Here is a 22,500-nt window from a genome sequence, read left to right as displayed (position 1 = left end):
CACGGCATGAATGCTGCCCCTACCCTGTGCTTTGTTTGCACGGAGGAAGGCAGGTTGTTCCTGCCTCTCAGCTTTCAGCCGTGGCCTGGAGCTACAGGGCGCCTGTAGGAGGCGAGGGGGAGCTGGAGAGCGGTGGCTCTACCTCTTTAGAAATCATAGTAAAAAAAAAAGAAATGTCCCTGGTCTGTTTACAGATGGCTTAGGTAAAGTGACACGAACACGGCACATTCCAAAGTGTCTGGAGTGACAACAAGAGACCTGGGTGACAGAAACGGTCTGGTGCTTTCTAAAGCGCACACCAGAGCAAAGACTCCGAGGCAGGGAGGGGCTGGAGGTGTATGCACGCCGACTAGGGGAATGTGGATAGGACCTCAGAGGGAGGGTCTCTGTCACCCTAGACTGGCCACTGATGCGAGGGAGGCTTTTCACAGAGCTTTCTAGCGCAGCGTACACTCTCCCACAACAGTGCAAAAAGTCAACAGTCAATTTTCTGAAGCCCTTCTGCTAATTACATGTTTCTCTTTCCTCCCTCTCTCTCTCTCTCTCTCTCTCTCTCTCTCTCTCTCTCTCTCTCTCTCTCTCTCTCTCTATCTCTCTGTCTCTCACAGTGTTTCTCCTCTTATGCGCTATATGCCCCCGTCCCCACAGAGCGTCCAGACTCGTCCTCCTCCTCTCTCCCACCTCCGTTATAGACCAAATTCCAAGGATGTCAATGGGAATTGGGAATCCCTGATGTGGGGGGGTGTTGGGTGGGCCGGTGCTCTGTCCTGGGATAGGATGAAAGCCAGAACCCCTGTTTGCGTGTGGAGACCTGGTACCAGCACAGATGACCTCCGACCCGGCTCGTTAAACTGCCATTAAAATCATACGTCATGCCAGCGCGGAACCACCTGGTCCAGCTGGGGTTTAAACTCCCCAGTAGGGTAGAACCAATTCCCTGACAGGTGGGTCTGTGGCAGAGAGAGAGGGGCTTTCACTTCCAGCCATGTTCAGCCTGAGATATGCTCTTAAGCTGTTTGTTTCATCTAATCTCCGTGTTGGTTCATGGTGAGTGTCACTACTATACTGTAAAGGGTGTTCATACACATGCAAGTACATTGTTGCACATGGAGAATATTGTTGCACTCTACTTGTGGTGGCTGTTCTGCCTCAACTGCAGCATTAATGATTGTAAATGTCCCTCTCAGCCCCTCCCTCTCTCTTCCTCTCTCTCTCTCTCTCACTCTCTGCCCCCCCCCCTCCCTCCATTCTGACACTGGTGCTATTTAGAGAAACCCTGCGCAGTCTCACCGTCTAGTCAGTCCTCTAACCCTGGTGCTATTTCCAGTTCTTGTTCCTAGCCCACACCCCCCCCAGCCTCTCTCTGTCCACTCAGCCAGGCAGTCTCCCGTCCCCAGCCCTGGCCAAAGACCCTCTTCCAGCCTCTACAGCTCCCTGGGTCTTACACTAGTAGGCCCACAGTCCACACTTAGTGAAAGCAAAACCAAGCTGTGCAAAAACTGATTGTATTCAGATCTCCAAAGGGACAGTCATGTACAATGCGAGTATTCTGGTTGTGACAAGTATCTGGTAAAAATTGGTAATACCAAATAAATACAGCTTTGCACATGCTATATCGGATCTTTTTAGTCTGCTGGTCCCTCAAGTTGTACTCCCTGTTGTCGTGATGGTTCACCCTGCTCTTAAGCCAGCCTTTACCCTCTCATAACCGCACCACTGGCTGCACGTGTCTTGGGATGTGCATTGGAAACAGATGTTGGCTCCATCTGTCTGCAGAGCAGTGCTGACATGTGGCAGAATGATAACACTGATCCATTAACCTCTTCACATACATTAATCATTCAGTCCCTTGGCATTTCACCTGAGTGATAGAACCATGTGCATAAACCTGTGCCCTGTCTCACTAAATAAACACAGACACAGACACACACACACACACACACACACACACACACAGAAACACACACACTGCGCAGAATAAAATATTAGGCTTTTGCATTACATTCAACAATAGTTGAAATTATAGTTAAAAGTATCTTTAAGGAAAATGGTATGGTACTACAGTAAGCTAATTGACATCTCCTGTAATTGACATCTCCTGTAATGTTTTTTAATGTCTCGTCATAAATAGCTACACAAGCTTGTGCTACATTCTCTCTGAATGTTGCATGTCACAAATCAGCGCCCTACAGACCAGAGATGAGTCTGACTGGAGGTCCAAATCTAAGAAACACCATGTAGAGTCTGTGACAAAGATATGCCGGCTGGTAGGATGTAGCCTGTAACTGGTCTGGAGGGACAGGCCTCTGAAACATGTGGAAGGGCGTTTAAATGCAGAACTTAAAAACAGAACCCGAGGGCCATTGAGGATTCAGAAATAAAGACGGTACCTTTTGTGTCAGTGTTTGTGTGTGTGTGTGTGTGTGTGTGTGTGCCTATGTGAGTCTGTCTCTGTATGTGTGTGTCTGGATGTGTGTGAACATGTGTGTGTGTCTGCATGTACGTGTGTGTGTGTGTGTGTGTGTGTGTGTGTGTGTGTGTGTGTGTGTGTGTGTATGTGCGAGTGTGTGTGTGTGTGTGTGCGTGTGTGTGTGCGTGTGTTTGTGTGTGTGAGAGAGAGAGTGTGTGTGTGTGTGTGTGTGTGTGTGTGTGTGTGTGTGTGTGTGTGTGTGTGTGTGTGTGTCTGTAGTTTATCTCCCTCTGGGTGAACCCTTCTGAACTTGTAACCTCTGCTCTGCACTGTGGGAGTGAGTGGGAAGGTTGTGGCCTTGGACAGACATGGTTGAGGAAAATGGCGGACAGAAATCCAAGGACTTCCTGTCCTTTTCAGGAAGGTCTCTCATGAGATTAGGATGAGTCATGACAGCCCCGAGGAAGATTACTGAGAGCAAAACAGAATCACACACACAGACAAGCATACGCAAATACAAAATAACAGCTGACATCAACGGACGTCATGTCAGAATCGTTATCTCACTTCCCATCTCTGAACTCATTCACTGGGGGATGACCTCCCCTCCCCTCTGTGTCTGTGTCAATGCCCTTTACCAAACCCCATCAGTAAAATACAGGTTACAGCGAACACAGGTTTCCTCCCGGAACAAAAGAAAAACTAACACACCTACGTTTTGTATTGACTTTCCATATTAACTTGTCAAAACAAAGCAAAAAAAGCAAAGCAAAAGTACTCAAAGATCGAGCCTCTAGCCTGAGAGCCTAGTCAGGAGAATCCCTTTTGATGACTTCAACTAACTCAAGCAGACGTTTAATCTTTGTCTAAGAAAGTAAACAAAACCCGGGTGCTTTAAATACCTTTGACAGTACACCAAAGCCCACCTGATGTTTACAGTTGAGTGCTTTTTTACAGCAGTCTCGTCCTGCTCTGTTATTACTGGTCAGGCATGGGCACAGGTGGAAGGGGTGTGTGTGTGTGTGTGTGTGTGTGTGTGTGTGTGTGTGTGTGTGTGTGTGTGTGTGTGTGTGTGTGTGTGTTTGCAATGGGCATCACTGTCTATTAAATACTACATTGCCTGTAAGCTGATTTTGTACAAGGCTGAGCTATGGTTCTGGGCAGGCTTTTAGAGAAAGAGGCGCCCATGACTTAAAGAGCCCAGGCTGTCACAGCAGCATAATAAAGAGCTCATTAAAAATGTGGGATGAGACAGCAGATTAGTTTTTCATATGAATTAGGTCAGACCTCTGGACGCAGTCCTGCTGTTAATGACTACAACCGGATAAGCAGCTGGGAAAGTGATGGGAGCATATGCTTTTAACATATAGAGTGCCAGAGAGTGAACGCAGGTATGAGTATGTGTGTGAGATAGAAAGACACACATGTATTGAGAGAAAGCAAGAGAGAGATAGAGAGAGAGAAAGAGGGAGAGAGAGAGAGAGCAACAAAAACTCAAATAGTGAGAAACGGATACATTTTAACGCTGAACACAGACCAACAAAAACTGGAATCGTGGGTAAAACCCAAGGAAATCCTCATGAAACCCCAGAATGGTGCAGCTCCCCACGGCAGAGGCCAGTGGTGGTAAAGTAGTGGAGGTTTTTATTTACACTGACCCAGCAGTGCACCCCTGTAAGGTACAGCCTCGGCTTAACCCCGACAGCCGGTGGTGATTACTGGCCAACACACACCAAACAGAGGCCAAAAGCCCCGTTTAGGCTTGACAAACTTAATTAGAAGGTGCAATCAAAAGAGGGCTTCGTGCGCTTCGCTCTGGCTATTGGGTTACAGTAAGGGACCTATTTTTCACACCTGGAAAAATATCATTTTCACAAGTAATTAGAATGTGATTTGTCATATTTTCATAGGTTATGATAATCGGTTAAAGGCATTTTCCCCCAGATGAGCTCAGTGGGTTTAGACTCTCTCTCTCTCTCTCTCGCTCTTTCTCTTTCTCTCACCCTCTCTCTCTTTCTCTCTCTCTCTGTCTCTCTTTCTGACTCTCTCTGTCAGTGAGTGTCAGGAGTTCTCTGATCTTTTTTTTTTTACCTTTCTCTTTTCATACACACAGATCCTAACTCTCTCCCCTGGATGGAAACCTAATTCATCGCTTCTCTCCTTTATAAACAAACCTGTTCCTTCCCTCCACTCTCTCTCCCTCTCTCTCTCTCTCCACCCACTCCTCTCCTCTCATCTCCTCCTTCTCCTCCTCCTTCTTCACCTCACCTCTCCTCCACCCTCCCCTGACTTTTCTACCGCTCCATTGTTCTAGAATCCCTGTTCCGGAATTTCCTCGGCTCAAAGTTCTGTGGATGTCGGTAGGCGCCCTGGGCACCAGTCTGTGCCTGTTCCCCACCAAACCCTCCCACCAGTCAGCTCCCAGGAGGGGATTTCAGGGGGCGACCGAAGCTCTGCGCACATCTGAGAGAGGAGAGAGAGAGGGAGAGAGAGAAAGAGAGAGGGGGGGGGGTGCTTAAGGAGCAATGAAAGTCACAGTGAGCCACAGCACAGAGGTAGAAAGTGAAAGAAAGAGATGGAGAGAGAGAGGGAAAGAGAGAGAGAGAGCGAGAGAGAGAGAGACTGCAGAGGCTGGAGATGGAGGGGTGGGAACGAGGGAGGCAGTGGTAAAAAAGGTAAAAGGTAAACAGAGCGCTAGAGAGATGAGAAGTAGAGGGTGGGGGTGGACAAGTGGATTCATTTTCCACACAGGTGCTGTTTCCAGCAGAGGATTTTCAAAAGGAAGCTTTACGAACAAAAAACACTTCTCCATTTTTTTCTCTCCCCTTCCTGAATCCCCCTGTTGTTTTGTCCTTTTCTTCAATTACTTTAGAGAGCACAGCACACACTACTGCTTGTTGCGGCAGGACAATCACACACTTTAAAGAGAGCTGGCAGCACTTTCAGCTCCAAAAAAAAAAATGTACATGAGGTCATCACTTCAAGTTACAATCTAAGAAGAGAGCCTTTGCTTTAATCCTCTGGGGCAACTGTCACTGTGTGACTTGTAAAAAATAGAGGCGTAACCCTCCATTCTGACTCCAAACCCCCAAAGCACCCCACCCCCCAGCTCACTATCATCATGGGAGACACTGGCCAGACATTTCCAAAATAACCAGGTCATCATCCCCCTTCCCCGCTCTCCTGTCAGCTCCCTGTTTGTCTCCGTGCTCCACCTTTAATGGCTGAGCAGAGAGGCGTCCTACCAGACTTAGATCCATGCACGCCACTGGAACTCAGAGCTCCACAGGTTATTATAGAGATACACCAGAGGTCCAGAAAGGGTAGTGTCGAAGCAGGAGATAGTGGAAACTTTCCAAACAGAGTATGTTGTCATGGAGTTGTACGATGTAAGAGGCTACTATAAAGTAGAAGAGGGTGATAAATGGACAAGAGTGAAGACGAGTCATAAATAAAAAGGACATGGCAAATAAAAGAAAGTAAAAACAGCTGAGAGATGTCTACTGTGAAGCAGCAGAGCTCCAAACAATCCCATCAGAATCCCAGAACAGAGCTATATATGGCATCCCCTAATCTAGAACCACACCACACCACCCCCACTATCCTACCCCCTTGACACACACTCACCCCTCACCCTCACTCTCACAAAAAACACCTTCTTATGCTAAGAAAATCCCCCCTGAGACCGACCCAACCCCCACCCAGAGCCTACCAGAAGAGAGGCATAAGAAAGGCCCACGGCTGGCGGCGGCGGTGGAAGAATGGGATAAAAAGAAAAAGTGAAAGCCAGTGAAACAGGAAAGAAGGAAGCGGTGAGTGACGGCTCAATGAGTGAGAGCTGGCCCCTGACACAAACGCAACGCATGTACGTACATTCAATGGCCGTGGTCAATCCACTGATAACCTCTGGGGCCGTATTCCACCAACACATTTGACAACTAGAGTGGCTTCGCAAACAGATAAGAAAGTCCACAAGCACTGAGTGATGGATGTGTGTCTCCACTGTGATGCCTACCCAGTGCCTTATCAATGCCACCCACAGCCTGCCTGTCACAGTGACACTGTACTCTTCTGTTTGACACTGGCAGTTTCTCTCAATGATGACACCTTCCAGCTTCATTTCTCCATCCAGCACATCCAGCAGAAGGCAGCATAATCACCCCTCCCCCCTTCCACCCGCTTAATTTTCACCTATTGACCCCTATCTTCACTTTTTAGCACCCCAATAAATACATTTGCCGAGAGAGTCGAGGGCCTTCAGAACGAACGCAGCCTGCTAATGGAGCACGTGGGGGGCCAATCAGACAGTGTCTACAGCCAAGCTGCTTTAAGTGTGGGCTGTTAGGACGGCTGTAAAGCAAGGCTACTTAAACGTCACAGACACCGAAGAGAAAACACTGTCTTATCAACAGGTGGACTCACCATTCTCAGAGACAACACAATCCTAACAATCCACACAGAGTAAAGAGTTTACCCTAATTACCACAGATACACACTCAAATACACACACACACAACACACACACACACACACACACACACACACACACACACACACACACACACACACACACACACATAAACACAAAGGCACAATGGTGATATCATAGGAAGCTGTGCCTATGTATTTGTGCTCACATACACATAAAAGCCACACAGACAATTGGAGCCAAAAAGCAAATTCTCCATCGGCCCTCAGTGAACTTTTGAAATTTTTGTAGTGTTAAATATTCAGCAAAACTTGTACCTGCCCTCAGTACTCTGTATCATTTCCCTAAGATAAGAGTTCAGCTTTATTATAGAGTGGGTAAGGGGTTACCAGTGTCCCTCAAACTACTGACTTATGCTAAGGCCTGTGTTTTTTTTTTAAAGAAATGGTGACTATTTTCTGCAATTTATTTCCACTGGTTTGTCTAGATCAACAGAGCACTTTATCATATTAAACTTTACATTATGTCAGTAACATTCTTAGGTTACAAAAGATGCCAAGCTTGTGGAGAAGACAAAGAGAGGATAAAAGTCTAGGTCTCTCCACTTCTCTTTAGTACATGCTCTTTGCCCACCGTCAGCACCACCCAAGTGGCCTCTCCCTGGGTGGCAGGGCACGGGGTGGCTGTAAATATAAGGGCCAGCAGTATAGGGTAACACACTGGCCATTTAAAGAAAGAGGCTGGGGGAGTTCTAAAAAGCTCCATGTAACCTGACGCAAAGAAAAATGAATATCCCAACTGGGAATGATGGTTTCTCCGCACTACCCAAAACACACAAGGATTTAGGGCCATCATTTTAGACAATAACATAAAATTAATCCAATAATGTTTTAATATACTGTGACTAGCATTACAGGGAACCGTTCTGTTCAGTAAACCACCAACCGTTGTAATAAATCGTAGAACAACAGAGATTATTTATCCCAAAATAATACACCCAAACAAACTGTGGAAAATCCGCTATGATGCTGAGCGCGGAGTTCATGAAAGAGAGACTTACCACAAACGAACACAGCAACGAGCGTGCGCATGGCTATCAGATCATCAATCCTTTGACGCTTTACTTCTCTGAAATATGGAATCCAAGTTTTTGATTATTACAACAACAAAAAACACGATAATATTAAGACAAAGCTTGCAGTGAGAGTTAGTTTGTGAGTTAGTGAGAGAAAGTCTACTTGGCAATACAATGTAACATTTATAAAAGATGTGTACGAAATGTCAGACCACGAAAGGCATTTGTTATATCTGTCTAAAATCGACACTCACCGCTGCCGCCTAAGCTCTTTCCTTTGCTTTTCTAATCCTCACAATGCAGCCATTAAGGTCTCGTGTTGATGAATTTGCAGTAGGACAACGCTCACAGAGTTATTTGAAGTCTGCTGCACTCGCAAAAGTTCTGCCGTGCGGGGCGTGTACGAAAAGACACAGCGGAGCGTCACTAAACCGGATTCAACCATGCGCTCCCACACGCTTCAATGTAGAGAGGTACGGGAGCTTAATCATGTCCAAAGTAACATCCTCCAATTTTTGCATGTTGAGTTTGCCAAAATATGTATGTGTGCTAATCTATGACAGATTTTTTTCTATTTAACCATTTTACAAAAAATATGACTTCAGCAACCCCCAAACAACTGGAGTACAACATAAATCCATATTGTGTATAATATTAAACCACAGGTTTTGTGGTCACCACAATATTAGTGTTTATAGTGAGGAAGTGCTGAAACGGGAATCATTTCATTGCATGACTTGATAGTCTCTTTTCACTGCCTTGGTAAACTCAAACACACACAAACACACACAAACACACACACACACACACACACACAAACACACACACAGACACACGCACGCACACACATTCCAAAAGACCACATATTATATCTGTTCCACTATATCTTACAGTACTTTCACAAGAATATTAAGGCCATGATAATGTTGAAGCATCTACTTTGTGACTGGATATTCTTACCATTACACTATTGTCCACTTTCCAATGTCGTTTAACTTAAATTTTACGTCAATATGCAGCACCTATTCAGAGGACAGAGCTTATAAGAAAAAGTATTGTTGTTATTAAACCCACCCTCCTCTCGCTCACTCTCAGTCCCTCGGTCCCTCTTACAGTGCCCCTTTGTTAAACTGTGAGAACCTGAGAAACATTGTAACTGAGCTGGGTCTTTTCAACTGATTTAGAGCTGATTTAGAAACCAAGTGATATGGAGGCAACCTCACTCAAGATCAAGTGCTCTGGTAACTGCAGTTATTGTTATCACAGTGCAATGATTCGGCACAGTTGCTGGTAACACAGCATTGGGGTGGGGGAGGGGCTATACCATTAGCTCTCTTTGAGTGTAACGTGTTAATGCAAGGTTAAGACCCATGGCTGACTGAAGTTACTGTGGTCAGATAAGAGCACTCATCCAGGCCAGAGAGGAGAGGGAGGGAAGCCCTTGGCAAACAGGATTACCAAAAGAGGCTGACTGAACTTGGGAGACGACAGTGACTGCATGAATGGAGACTGAGCTGTAGCACTCTCTAGTGGTGAAACATGATTTTGATATATATTATATGAAATCACCAACAACAGAAGTTATCCAACAGGTATATTCATTTATTTTTCATAAACATTGAGTGACATTTAAACAGCAGAAATGTACATGAAGTTATTTGTGTTGAAGTGTTCATACCAAAATATGTGTGTGTGTTTGTTTGTGTGTGTGTGTGTGTGTGAGTTTGGGTGTGTGTGTCTGTGTTGGCCTTTCTTTTGGTGTCACACAGATTCTCTCTTCACTCAACATAAACATAGAATGTCTGCAGTGTAAAACAAATGTTGACTATGTACCCATTTATATAGTCATTCGCTGCAGGAGTACTGAGCAAACTTTTTTAGAATTGAAATATTATTCAAGTGCATTTGGGAATGTAATGGGATTTAAAAAAAAATATATAATCAAAGTATGAATGAAAACTATTAAACCCCCCTTTATGATCCTCAAACATATATTCCCCACAGGAAAAAAACTCAGGTTAATCTCATTTACTGCATACATATATCAGTGACGTGTGCATCACTGCTTGGGAGACTTGCAAAAACACCACATTGTAATATTACTGCACTCATACAATACACATCCAGAGTAGGTCAGAGAGAAGAAATAGGCTGACTGTCTTACCCTGGCATACACAATCTAATGTTTCAGTCACATGTACAGCAGACAAACATACAAACATGTATCAGTATGAGCATGGGAAGTTATGATTGATGATTTCATAACGGTGTCCGTCCCTGCCCCTTCCCTAGCTATCCCCTGCCCTCAACTCTCTGTGGTTTCATCTAAACTCATCAGCAGCTAATTAACTTTTCATTCCCAGTTACCCAGCGTCCAGTGTATCATAAAAGTGAAGACGTGTGGTTGGCTAAACTGGCATTTCAAGTCTTTGATTTATAGAAAAAATAAATCAAACTAAGAAATCAAACTAAGAATCAACTTATTCTGTCAGTATCATTTTGGGAAGCTTACATTGTGGCATTACAGTACATATAACAATACAGGGTAGAATCCCTTGACTATGTCAACGGTATGACAACACTGGCTTTAAGTGGTAACATTCTAGTCCGTTAAGAGGTGTGGTCTCCTGCTGTGTCTTGAGGTGCTGATTGGCTAGTAGCAGCATTGGGGTGTGTGGTTTAAGTGCACTGGCTGTATCTCTGAGCCTGCTCTCGGATGTGCTCCCTCACTTTGGTCACGTTGCGCTCCAGGTCCGACAGCTCGTTGCGCTGCTCCTGCATCTTCCGCTCGTTCCTCTTAAACTTCTTCTCAAGGCCTGCACACAGAACACGGAACATGGAATTATTCAAAGGCATGCTTTAGAAATGGAAAAGAATTACTCAAATGCATTCTTTAGAAATGGAATAGATTTACCCAAATGCATTCTTCAGAATATACTGAGGAAAGTCTTTTTGACAGAGACTAGTACAGTAGGGCATGGCATGCTCCAAAATAAAACACCTTAGGCGTTTCATTTCAGGAGACCAACCCCTCAGAGCTGTAGGCTTCATTATACTATATGCCACTTTGCAAGTGGCTACAAGCATACTGTGGACCCATGCCAAAAGTGTGAGCACTGGCGACGCTGACATAAGCCTAATGACGTAGAATCGCTCAGACACATACTCTTTAACTTGTCCCTAGGCCTAATGACGTAGAATCGCTCAGACACATACTCTTTAACTTGTCCCTAGGCCTAATAATGTAGAATCGCTCAGACAGATACTCTTTAACTTGTCCCTAGGCCTAATAATGTAGAATCTCTCAGACACATACTCTTTAACTTGTCCCTAGGCCTAATAATGTAGAATCACTCAGACACATACTCTTTAACTTGTCCCTAGGCCTAATAATGTAGAATCACTCAGACACATACTCTTTAACTTGTCCCTAGGCCTAATAATGTAGAATCACTCAGACACATACTCTTTAACTTGTCCCTAGGCCTAATAATGTAGAATCGCTCAGACAGATACTCTTTAACTTGTCCCTAGGCCTAATAATGTAGAATCACTCAGACACATACTCTTTAACTTGTCCCTAGGCCTAATTATGTAGAATCGCTCAGACAGACACTCTTTAACTTGTCCCTAGGCCTAATAATGTAGAATCACTCAGACACATACTCTTTAACTTGTCCCTAGGCCTAATAATGTAGAATCACTCAGACACATACTATTTAACTTGTCCCTAGGCCTAATAATGTAGAATCACTCAGACACATACTATTTAACTTGTCCCTAGGCCTAATAATGTAGAATCCCTCAGACACATACTCTTTAACTTGTCCCTAGGCCTAATAATGTAGAATCGCTCAGACAGATACTCTTTAACTTGTCCCTAGGCCTAATAATGTAGAATCACTCAGACACATACTCTTTAACTTGTCCCTAGGCCTAATAATGTAGAATCACTCAGACACATACTCTTTAACTTGTCCCTAGGCCTAATAATGTAGAATCGCTCAGACACATACTCTTTAACTTGTCCCTAGGCCTAATAATGTAGAATCGCTCAGACACATACTCTTTAACTTGTCCCTAGGCCTAATAATGTAGAATCACTCAGACACATACTCTTTAACTTGTCCCTAGGCCTAATAATGTAGAATCGCTCAGACAGATACTCTTTAACTTGTCCCTAGGCCTAATAATGTAGAATCACTCAGACACATACTCTTTAACTTGTCCCTAGGCCTAATAATGTAGAATCGCTCAGACACATACTCTTTAACTTGTCCCTAGGCCTAATAATGTAGAATCACTCAGACACATACTCTTTAACTTGTCCCTAGGCCTAATAATGTAGAATCACTCAGACACATACTCTTTAACTTGTCCCTAGGCCTAATAATGTAGAATCGCTCAGACACATACTATTTAACTTGTCCCTAGGCCTAATAATGTAGAATCACTCAGACACATACTATTTAACTTGTCCCTAGGCCTAATAATGTAGAATCCCTCAGACACATACTCTTTAACTTGTCCAGACCAGTAGTGGCTCTCCTCAGCAGGTCCTCGGCCTCTTTCTTCATGTCTTGGGCCCTCTGGTTGATGTTGCCTGCGGCGCTGCCACCCAGGGACTCCACCTTCTTGGTCAGCTTGTCGTAGAGCTCCTCTGCCTCACTCAGACCCTTGGAGGGGCAAAGAAGGAGACAGATAGTGGACATTTGTGGTTAGAAAAGCTATGTGCAACTTATTTTGAGGGTGAAACAGTAGAACCTCAGGGACATAGACCAAGGATTCACATGTTGAACTGTACACACATATACACTCACATTGAGATATATACACACACATTCAGGTACACGCGAGAGCATGCACTGTGCAGGTAGGGATGCATGCACACAACAGGTAGGGATGTGGGACATGGGAACAGAGACATCCACACTCACACAGAAACATACACAACCACACACACACACACACACGAACACGCACACACACACACACACACCTCATTCAGTCCGTCGGCTGCCTCTGTGGCGTTGTCTGCATGGCCCTTGGCCACATTGGCCATCTCCCTGTTTAGCTCAGTTTTATTCTTCAGTGCCTCGATCTCCCCTGAAAGCCTGGCCAATCGCATCATGGCGTCCATTTGCTTCCCCTCCAACTCAGATAGTTTCTCCTCCACCTGATAACAAATTGCGACAGAGAAGTGAGCAAGAGAAAGAGATTCATTAGAAAGATAGGGATACAGGATGGTCTACACAGGACATTTCCTCTTCTTTCAAGAGCAGGTGTGATTACAGGTAGAGTATTACATTGACTGACTATGGCCAAGGTCAGGGATTCTGAAATCACTGAGGGAGTAGTAAAGCTATCACTAGCCAGGTCACAAATCGCATGCACGTTCATATGCTGGTGTGAGTTATAACAACCTACATAAGAAATGAAAACGCGCGGAAAACAAAAAGTCCACGACATATTCACTGTACCGTGGCAGTGGCTTCTCTGGTGCTGTTGAGGTTGTTCATGGCCGTCTCTGTTGCGTTCTTGGCTTTCTCTATGGCCTTCTCAGAGGCACTCAGGGCGGTTTTGGTCTCATTGACCGCATCTTTGATCCCCTCAGCCCGACCCCTACAGAAGCACACACACATCAGGTGCATTAGCAATCTTAGCGATGTCAACTTCAACCTCAGATTGCAAAGGTCTCAAATAAGATTTACCGTAGCGACACATTTTATTTCGATCTTCATTTTCTTAATTGTTCATTTATTGCGATTATGCTTGTATAAAGATAGAAAACCATTCAGTTAAAAACAAATATATTACTATATTCTTACTTGGCATCATGTGCTCTGTTCAGCAGGTCCTTGGCCTTCTGAAGCTCCTCAGAGGTGCGGTTGAACACGGCCTCCACGTCAGTCAGATTGACAATGATGTCTTTGATCTGGACGACCAGGTTGTCCATGATTGTCCTGTTCACCGGCAGGGAGATAGCCAGGACCTGCTGGGCCACCTTCTCAATGCTCTCGGGGTCAGCTCCTTCCTCTACACAGACACATAAACAGGACAATGTGATGGGGGGGGGGGGGGTCTTCAACGAGAATGACTAGGACGACACCACCTAGAGTCTAGTTTGTACAGTACACAGCAATATTTGGACAGTGATGCCGTTATTACTGTTGTAACTCTTCACTCCACAGTGTGGATATGAAATTAAAATGAAACAATACACTCCAGATGATGGCCTTCAGTTTTGTTTCAACGGCGAAAAACATGAAATATGAAACAGAACTAGGAGCTAAGGCTTCACTTAGCCAACACTCTCAGGCTTAAGTGTATATCACAGTACAGTATTAGCAGCCAACAGCAGTGCAGATCTGACCTACCGGTCAAAAAGTCTCTGATCTTCTGAATGAAGTCTTTGAGGTCATTGTTGTTTTTCACAAAGGTGTCCTTCTTCTCCCGGGCTTTAACTAAAGTAGTCATGGCTTGGGTCTTCACGTCCTGGGTCATCAGTAGAACATCATGAAGCTGTGGGGGTGGTATGTGAAGAATAAGTGGGATTGATCTTCCACATATCGTGGGGTGCAAATTTAAAATAGATAAAGAAGCACATACACACACACACACACACACACACACACACACTCACACACTCTCACACACGCACACAAACACATTCACAGGCACTCACACACACACACAGACACACAAACACACTACACACACACATGCATACATATGCATACATTAGGATAGGGAAGGGCTATAAAGTTCAGACTGACGGTGTGTCAACAGAATGTGTACCTAGGGTTTAGTTACTGGATGAGAGATCACACAACAAAAATAACACTCACAGGCACAAACACACACACACACACAAACACACACACACACACACACACACACACACACACACACACTTACACACACACACACACACACACACACACACACACACAAACCTTCTTGGACATGCTCTGCAGTTCTCCACTGATAGCGGTCAGGTTGCTGCTGGCGTCTCTGGCCAGTGACAGCGCCCCAGTGGCAGCACTCATGGTGCCGTTACAGCCTGCTCCACCACACACCCGCTGGTTCTCCTCGTCACGGCAACCAGCGCCCCCGCATGGGCTGTCTGGGCAGCTCCCATTGGCACTGGCGTTGCTATGGCCACCGCACACCTGAGAGGAACACAGGTCATCAAAACCACGGAAATCAACCCAAGAGAAAGTAGATTGTCAGACATACAGACTACGAGACATTAAAGGCCACAGCACAAGGTCACAACCAGCTCAGCTGACTCTTTAAACTAGTGCAAAAAGGACTTACACCTGTCATGTAAGAGTAACACAAGTGAAATACTACCTGTGGTTAAGAAACATTTCTGTCATACTGCCCTTCCCAACAACATAAAAAATGTACAATCACTGAACTGCATCCTTGAACTCTTTGAACATCACTACGAGTTAATTCCAATAACAACGTATTACTATCCAGCAGTGCTAAACTGAAAGGTGAATATTACTCTTCACAGCTGCAGTACCTGGACACCTTAACGTAACTTACTTGCTTACACTACCAATGCGGCCACGGAAAACTGTTGATCGTGTCTTGTGCTGATGACCTCACCTTATGACTGAGGTGGTGGACCTTCCTGTCCACCTCGTGGGCTTTGGTGTCAAGCTCGGACAGGGACTTCTTGTTGGCAGCGACTGTGCGCAGGAAGCGGTCTCTGCTCTTGTCCAGCAGGTCCTCGGTCTCTGTGCGCGTGCGGCGGGACTCCTCAACGGGGCTCTGGGGGCCTGACACGGACGCGTTGCACTGCCGCTCGGCCTCCTGGGACTCCTGGTAGTAGCGCTTCACTTTCTCAAACTGATCTGAGGACAGACACACCCAGGTGTACATGAATGTGTGAGGAGATGGCAAGTCTGTGTGTTTCTATCTCTCTCTCTCTCTTTCTCTCTATCTTTCTCTCTATCTTTCTCTCTGTATTTCTTGCTCTCTGTCTTTCTCTCTCTGTCTCTCTCTCTCTCTTTCTATCTCTTTCACTCTTTCTCTCTGTGTGTGGTTCTGTGTCATGTCCACCAACCGATGACCATTAAGCTCATACCATGTAAAAAAGACTTCACTTTGTGCTGATGCACATTGCGTAATGGCATTATGTTTTTAATTTACTACACTTTACTGCTTTTACTGCCTCTATGCTCATGAGCTACAATAATGATACTACCTGCTGCCTCGTCATTCAGTATTACTGTTTGAGTGACTGACTGTCGTGATATCAGGAATGACAATGCAATCTATCTGTGACATGACCTGTAATTATCTTACGTTCTCACTCATAATAGTAACAGTGCTATGGTTAGGATTGGTTTGATCCTTTCTGTACCTGCGAACCCTCCGCTGAGGTAGTTTTCCACCTGTTGGCGATAGCTGGCCAGGGTTGCATTCAGGTCTGTGAGCTCCTGCTCCATGCTGGTCAAGTTGTGTCTCAAGTGTCTGTCCTTTTCGTTCACCTGATTCAGGTCCTTGGTTGTTGCCATCAAACGTCCGTCTGTCAAAGCTATCTCTGCCCTGTGGCATCAAATGGATCGGATTATAAGTATAGTTAAGTATTCATTTTCTGGCTACAAAAGGCATTGTCAAAACATAACAAACAGTAAATAATTTAACAATATATCGCTTCACTGTTCTTATGGTACAATGAACATCTAGGGAAAATCACTTCTTGTTTTTTTTCTAAAGCGGAGAGATGCATTTAAAGCTCCTCGCTCGGCCGCCCCCTCCCCCTGGTGAACACACGTTACCTCAGGTCATCGACGGACTGGGCGACGAGAAGGTAAATCCGCTCGTGGTCCCCGTCCTTGATCAGGTCTCGCACCCTATTCAGCTTCCTCTCCAGGTCCTGGATACGGGCATCACTCACGCCTGGCATTATGCCCGTCTCCAGGATCATGTCGACCTTGTTCTTGATGTGGTCGAGGTCGCGGCGTAGCTGGCACACAATGTCGTCCCACAGCTGGAAGCAGGGGTGGCAGGACACACACTTGGGGAACTCGCCGCTGTAGCCGCGGGCGCACTCGTCACACTGGCGCCCAGACGCCCCCTCTCTGCACTCACAAGCGCCCGTCACGTGGTCACACTGAGCAGACTCCGAGCCCAGCGGGTGGCAGTTACACTCTGGAGAAAAGAAGAGAGGGAGAGGGGGAGAGAAAGAACAAATGTGTTAATACCATGAATTGGACAGATAGATTGATCAGTTTGATCAGTAGAGATTAACAAACAGAAAAACAGACAGACACGTTGATTTGCTTGACTAGTAGAAGTTCTGCTATCAGTTATTACTATTGAATAGAGTAGGAACAGGGTCTGTTTGGAAAGTCATGTTACTTAACTGCCTTAAATGTTTGAGTTTCTGAGAAAAAGTCGATCATTTAGATGTTGCTTTGTTGATGCCTGATCAGGTGCTTTGATCTTACCTTTACATTCCTTGCGGGGATCTCCCCAGTGCAGCTGCTCACACTCAGTGCACTGCTTCCCTCCGAAGCCGGACTGACAGTGGCACTGACCAGTAAACTGCCAACACATAAACAAATAATGTAAGTATCAAGCAACTGATAACATCACAAACCATGCTCGCATAAATACTAGAACATTCCTTAAGAATGTTCAAGAGAATAAAAAAAAAAAAAGGTTTTAGCAACAGCCTAAACAAAGGCAGCCAGACTAGGTCTGTGGCAGTTGTTAGAGGCTGGCGTTTGATGCGGTACCATGTTGCAGTGGGGACTCAGGGCATGCTGAGGGTGGCAATCACAGGTTTCGCAGCCCAAGTCCGTGCCAAAGTTCCAATGGTTTGGGACGCACTGGTCGCAGTTGTGCCCCTCGATGTTGCGTCGGCACGGGCAGGCCCCTGTCTGCCGGTCACAGTGGCACAGGCCCTCACTGCAGTACTCAGGACGCGTGCCAGCGGTCACACATGTGCAGCCTGCAGCAAACCACACACACACATATTTAATCGTTCACACAGAACCGCAGACTTCCCTCACAGCAATGGAGAGGTGGTTTGATATTACGTGTGTTACTGACCTTCACTTTTTAACCATAATTACCAATCTATTAATTTAAAAAAAAACATTTAACTTGATCCTATTAGCCTAAACTCAATACTATTCAAAGAAATTCTTGTATGTACTGTATGTGTTGGTGGTAACATATTTGTTGACATTCTACTCCTTGGTGTAACACGTCATGCCCTCATCTCTCTCTTTGTTTTTAATGTCAAATGTCATCCTATAGACACACTCCATTCTCAACAAACAAGTGTCATCAGCCTGCACACAGTCGTGCCAGCTGGTGCCGGCATTACTCACGCCTGCAGTCCTGTACCAGGGCGTTGCCGTAGTAACCGTGCTTGCACTCGGAGCAGGAGTAGCCGTCGGTGTTGTACAGGCACTTGAGGCACTGGCCGGTGCGGGGGTCACACGCATCGGGGTCCTGGGGGTCGGTGTTGCCGCTGCACTGACAGAGGCGGCACTCGCCTCCTGGGCGCTCGGGGTCGCCGTAGTAACCGGGGGCACAGCGGTCACAGCGAGAGCCTGAAAGGGGGTGGCAGAGAGAGAGAGCATACATGTCAATCAGATCAAGAGGAGGGTAAGCAACAGCCCCCCAGTCCCAATCCCATACGATCTGACTGCTATGATGATCCAACAGTGTCTCTCAGTCTCAGTTTTCTGATTATTATAATATGGGGCTAATCTTGCATTAACCCTCAAATTACTCTGAAAGGCTTCCTCCAGTGTGTGACTAGTCTGATGCCAACTACTCTCAGATGCTCCTGACTGGAGTAATAAAGAATTTACAAACATCAAGTAAATTGTATTGAAATCTCAGATGGACAGAGCAAACAATATGCCTCTGCTAAATGGTCAAATGGAATGTAAATGTGAAATATGTGGCGTCCTATCCTGCGTGCATGTCATATAATAAGAATCAGATCGGTTGATTTATTTTGCAGACTGACACTCTCATTTCATGCAGGCGGACACTTACCCGTGTAGCCCTGCAAGCAGTTGCAGATGATCTGGTTGGAGGCATGGTCGGCATAGCAGGAGTCTCCGTTGGAGTGGTCGCTGCCAGGGTTGCCGGGGCATGGACACGGCCGACAGTGCTCTCCTGACCCCAGCACGGGGTTGCCGTAGAAACCGTTCGTGCACCTGAAGCAGGGGGGGACAGTCAGAGAGGATGCTGGGAAAGTGGCAGCTCTTTCATTCCAAACAGTATGTGCATACTTTGTGACGACCAGCAGAAAAAGAATCTGTCAATGCTGCTCTCAAGTAACTCTGCAAGCAGTATACCCAGAGAAGAGAACTTCTATAACACAAAGAGATCGACTGGCGCACTCAAACTTTAAAGGTCATACACTTTTTAATGAGGGTCACTTTAAAGGTTATAATTACAAGCTTCTATATGTGAAACTCTCTAAGACTTCACAGGAATCTCTAGCTGTGACACCAGTACATCTGTAACTCTTAGACAGTTTCCTTGGCAACTAATCAGTATTCACACGATCATATTACTTTGCATAATCTTCAGCTCTGAGAAAGAAAAAAACTTAAGTGTGAAGGGTTAATAGTTTATTAGAACTAGTTTATAATTGTGAAGGGTTAATAGTTTATTAGACAAGCTTCATAAGTGTGAAGGGTTCATAGTTTATTAGACACAGTTTATAGGGCCCTATGGCTACACCCTGCCTTACCTTTCACACTGGTATCCGTGGGTGTAGTCTCTACACTGGTGGCAGGCGCCCGTGACGGGGTCGCACGTGTCTGCGTGTCCGTTACACTGGCAGGGCCTGCAGCTGGGGAAGCCCCACTGGCCGGGCTGGCAGTCAGAGCACTGCCGCCCCATCGCCCCCTGTGTGCACGGGCACTGCCCAGTGTGGGGGTCGCACTGGAGCCCCTGGGAGCCACTAGGGTGGCATTCACAAGCTGGGGGGGTGGTCAGGGAGAGTGGGTGAGATATACAGTGAGACATAAACTTGATTCATCATATCATGTCATATGATATATTATACATAATATATGAGTTAGCTGTATGGATATGTCTGACGTTACATGTAACAACGCTCAGAGAAGATTAATAATGGCGTTTATGATCTTTGAAACTTGCATATGGCTGGTGTAGCAATTTAGAGACAAACAAATCAGTCTCACCAATGCAGCCATATGGTCCAAATCCATAGGTCCCTGGAGCACACTGGTCACAGCGCCGGCCAATCACGTTGGGCTTACAGTGGCACTGACCTCCGACCCGCTCACACTCACTGTCCAGTGAACCCTGAGGGTCACAGTGACAGGCTGACGGGCCCACCGGGAGAGACAGAGAGAGAGAGAGAGAGAGAGAGAGAGAGAGAGAGAGAGAGCGCGTTCGTGTGGGAGGAAGGGGAAGAAAAGAGAGAGAGAGAGAGAGAGTGTGTGTGTGTGTGAAGGGGGAAAGAGAAAAACATGCAAAGAAAAGAACCAGAAAAAAGCACTGTCAATTATTCATCACAATTTTTAAGTACTTGTTACAACATGTTGCTTACACACTAATGCTAATGTTAATGATCTATTGATGTGATATGTAATTATTATATATCAGTCAGAGGGACTAAACTGGTATTTTTGCTTTAATACAATACAATACCTATGCTGCTAATGCTTCTGTATGTTACTTATGTAGGCTCTCTCATGCAGATCTCTGACTTGTAATGAGTAATTTGTCATTGCTGTATTGGTACTTTACTTCAGTAAAGGGTCTGAATACTCCTTCCATCGCTGGATGGATGAGAGGAGCTCACAACTTAAAAACCCACCTCTTTAGTAAGTCTTTCTGAATGCAGTGAATGAAACAGCTGTCTGAAGGGAGCTCTGAGATGTCTCCTGAAGTCTGCCCTACCAAACTGTGTTTGTGTGCGTGTGTGTGTAAATTAATGTGTATGAATGCTAAATTAAAATTTTAAATTGATACTTTGTTGTGTGTAATGTTTCTTTGCAGTGTCTTTTTGAAGTGGCTTGTGTGTGTGTTGACTCACGCAGGGCGCCGTTGTGCATGATGGCGGAGAGGCTGCAGATGAGTTTGGTGCACATCTCAGCCAGCGGGGGCATGGGTGTGGCCAGGAAGGACTCCACACACATGTAACGCGACATCTCATCACGCCGGTGCTCGGCCAACGAGTCGCTCCCACTGAATCCTGGGAGCTCCTCGTACTTGGGGATCAGGACCAGCTGGAAGGAGGTGGAGAGAGAGAGAGAGAGAGAGAGAGAGAGAGAGAGAGAGAGAGAAAGAGAGAGAGGAGGTGGAGATGTAAACAGAAATTGTACTGCACTGTACAGTCTTTTACCAGGACAAAAAGATTTTGACATTCTTCATGGATGTGCTCTAGTTCACCACTAGGTGGCAGTAACAGCTACTATTAGACACAGACTTCTGAACAGGACCTCTTCCCTGGATCCACCTGAACTGAGCATGTGCAGCACACCTGGCAGTCAAGCTTTAATATTGCATAGGAAATGCTGAGCGACAAGGGTTACACTTAACTCAACCGAAAAGCATTTCATTTTTGTTTTTCTGTTTATGACGTTTTTTCTTTAATTCTTTAAAATGAGGTGAATATGTCCACAGTTAACTGGGCCTAACCAAGTCAACCATGCATGTGTGTGTGTCAGAGAGAGAGGGGGAGAAAAAGAGAGAAAGAGGGAGAGAGAGGGAGGAAGAGAGAGAGAGACCATCACTGGGCCTAACCATGTCAACCATGTATGTGTGTGTCAGAGAGGGGGAGAAAAGGAGAGAAAGAGAGAGAGGGAGGAAGAGAGAGAAAGAGAGAGAGACCATCACTGGGCCTAACCGAGTCAATCAGGATGGATGCAGTGAGGTGGTGGTGGGTCACTCTGTGGCGCTGGAAGCGGATGGCCATGGTGTAGCGGTTTTCTGGCTCGAAGCAGAAGGGACGGGTCATCATGACGTGCCTGGAAGTGGTTGGAATGGAAACACAACTATCACAACACTGGAGACATGTCTACTGAGTGAGGTATTCTTCTGTTTTTTTTTTTTTTTTTTTTTACAGCTTACTGATAAGATGTGGGATGAGTAAATGCTAAATATATTGTATTATGCTCTCTGTGCTTTTGTCATTAAGCCCGGGGCCAAAATATGTCAAACAAAGTTTGAAATCCACATGAGGAAATCAAACGGCTTTAATTAAACTGAGCCACACAGAGGGGAAAGGCTATAAAAATGCAGTTCTAGTTACAACAAGCAGGCAACTCTCTCTCTCTCTCTCTCTCTCACACACACACACACACACACACACACACACACACACACACACACACACACAGTCACACGTGCACTCAAACAAACACAAGGCCCAGCCTCCCTGATGTGCTGAGCTGGTTCATTAACTGCTTCTGCACAAACTCAAGACCACAGACCTCAGTCAGATTCACCCCTCCAAAGGAGGACATCTCCACGATACTTCAGACAGGTGTTAGAACTCCATATGTAAATGCAGAACTCATAACCTCTCATTACTGACAGCACTAATTAACCTTTAGG

The 22,500-nt window shown here is 45.6% G+C and overlaps 2 protein-coding genes across 3 annotated transcripts in view; both read right to left on the bottom strand.

Moving 5' to 3' along the window:
* Nucleotides 1–8,302, bottom strand: part of lamb2 (laminin, beta 2 (laminin S)) — a 36,292-nt gene extending 27,990 nt beyond the window's left edge. For both annotated transcript variants that reach the window (XM_080854603.1, XM_080854604.1), the window contains exons 1-2: nt 8,169–8,302; nt 7,900–7,967 (exon numbers count right to left, since the gene is read on the bottom strand). In XM_080854603.1, coding sequence (XP_080710729.1) covers nt 7,900–7,930 — 31 coding nt within the window. In that variant the 5' untranslated portion in view covers nt 7,931–7,967; nt 8,169–8,302. The remainder of the gene's footprint in view (nt 1–7,899; nt 7,968–8,168) is intronic.
* Nucleotides 8,303–10,593: 2,291 nt separating this feature from the next.
* The window catches only part of lamb2l (laminin, beta 2-like), a gene marked incomplete at both ends in the record, with an annotated part of 37,514 nt that continues 25,607 nt past the window's right edge, over nt 10,594–22,500 (bottom strand). The window contains 18 exons of the mRNA XM_080854606.1: nt 10,594–10,730; nt 12,431–12,590; nt 12,914–13,090; nt 13,395–13,536; nt 13,743–13,950; nt 14,292–14,436; nt 14,871–15,086; nt 15,535–15,782; nt 16,295–16,479; nt 16,713–17,085; nt 17,385–17,481; nt 17,676–17,890; nt 18,276–18,500; nt 18,955–19,118; nt 19,661–19,892; nt 20,118–20,261; nt 20,978–21,170; nt 21,791–21,911. Coding sequence (XP_080710732.1) covers nt 10,594–10,730; nt 12,431–12,590; nt 12,914–13,090; nt 13,395–13,536; nt 13,743–13,950; nt 14,292–14,436; nt 14,871–15,086; nt 15,535–15,782; nt 16,295–16,479; nt 16,713–17,085; nt 17,385–17,481; nt 17,676–17,890; nt 18,276–18,500; nt 18,955–19,118; nt 19,661–19,892; nt 20,118–20,261; nt 20,978–21,170; nt 21,791–21,911 — 3,382 coding nt within the window. The remainder of the gene's footprint in view (nt 10,731–12,430; nt 12,591–12,913; nt 13,091–13,394; nt 13,537–13,742; nt 13,951–14,291; nt 14,437–14,870; nt 15,087–15,534; nt 15,783–16,294; nt 16,480–16,712; nt 17,086–17,384; nt 17,482–17,675; nt 17,891–18,275; nt 18,501–18,954; nt 19,119–19,660; nt 19,893–20,117; nt 20,262–20,977; nt 21,171–21,790; nt 21,912–22,500) is intronic.

Source organism: Sprattus sprattus (assembly GCF_963457725.1).
Source record: "Sprattus sprattus genome assembly, chromosome: 16".
Taxonomy (NCBI): domain Eukaryota; kingdom Metazoa; phylum Chordata; class Actinopteri; order Clupeiformes; family Clupeidae; genus Sprattus; species Sprattus sprattus.
Note: the sequence above shows the minus strand (reverse complement) of the source record. Positions and strands in the feature narration are given on the sequence as shown.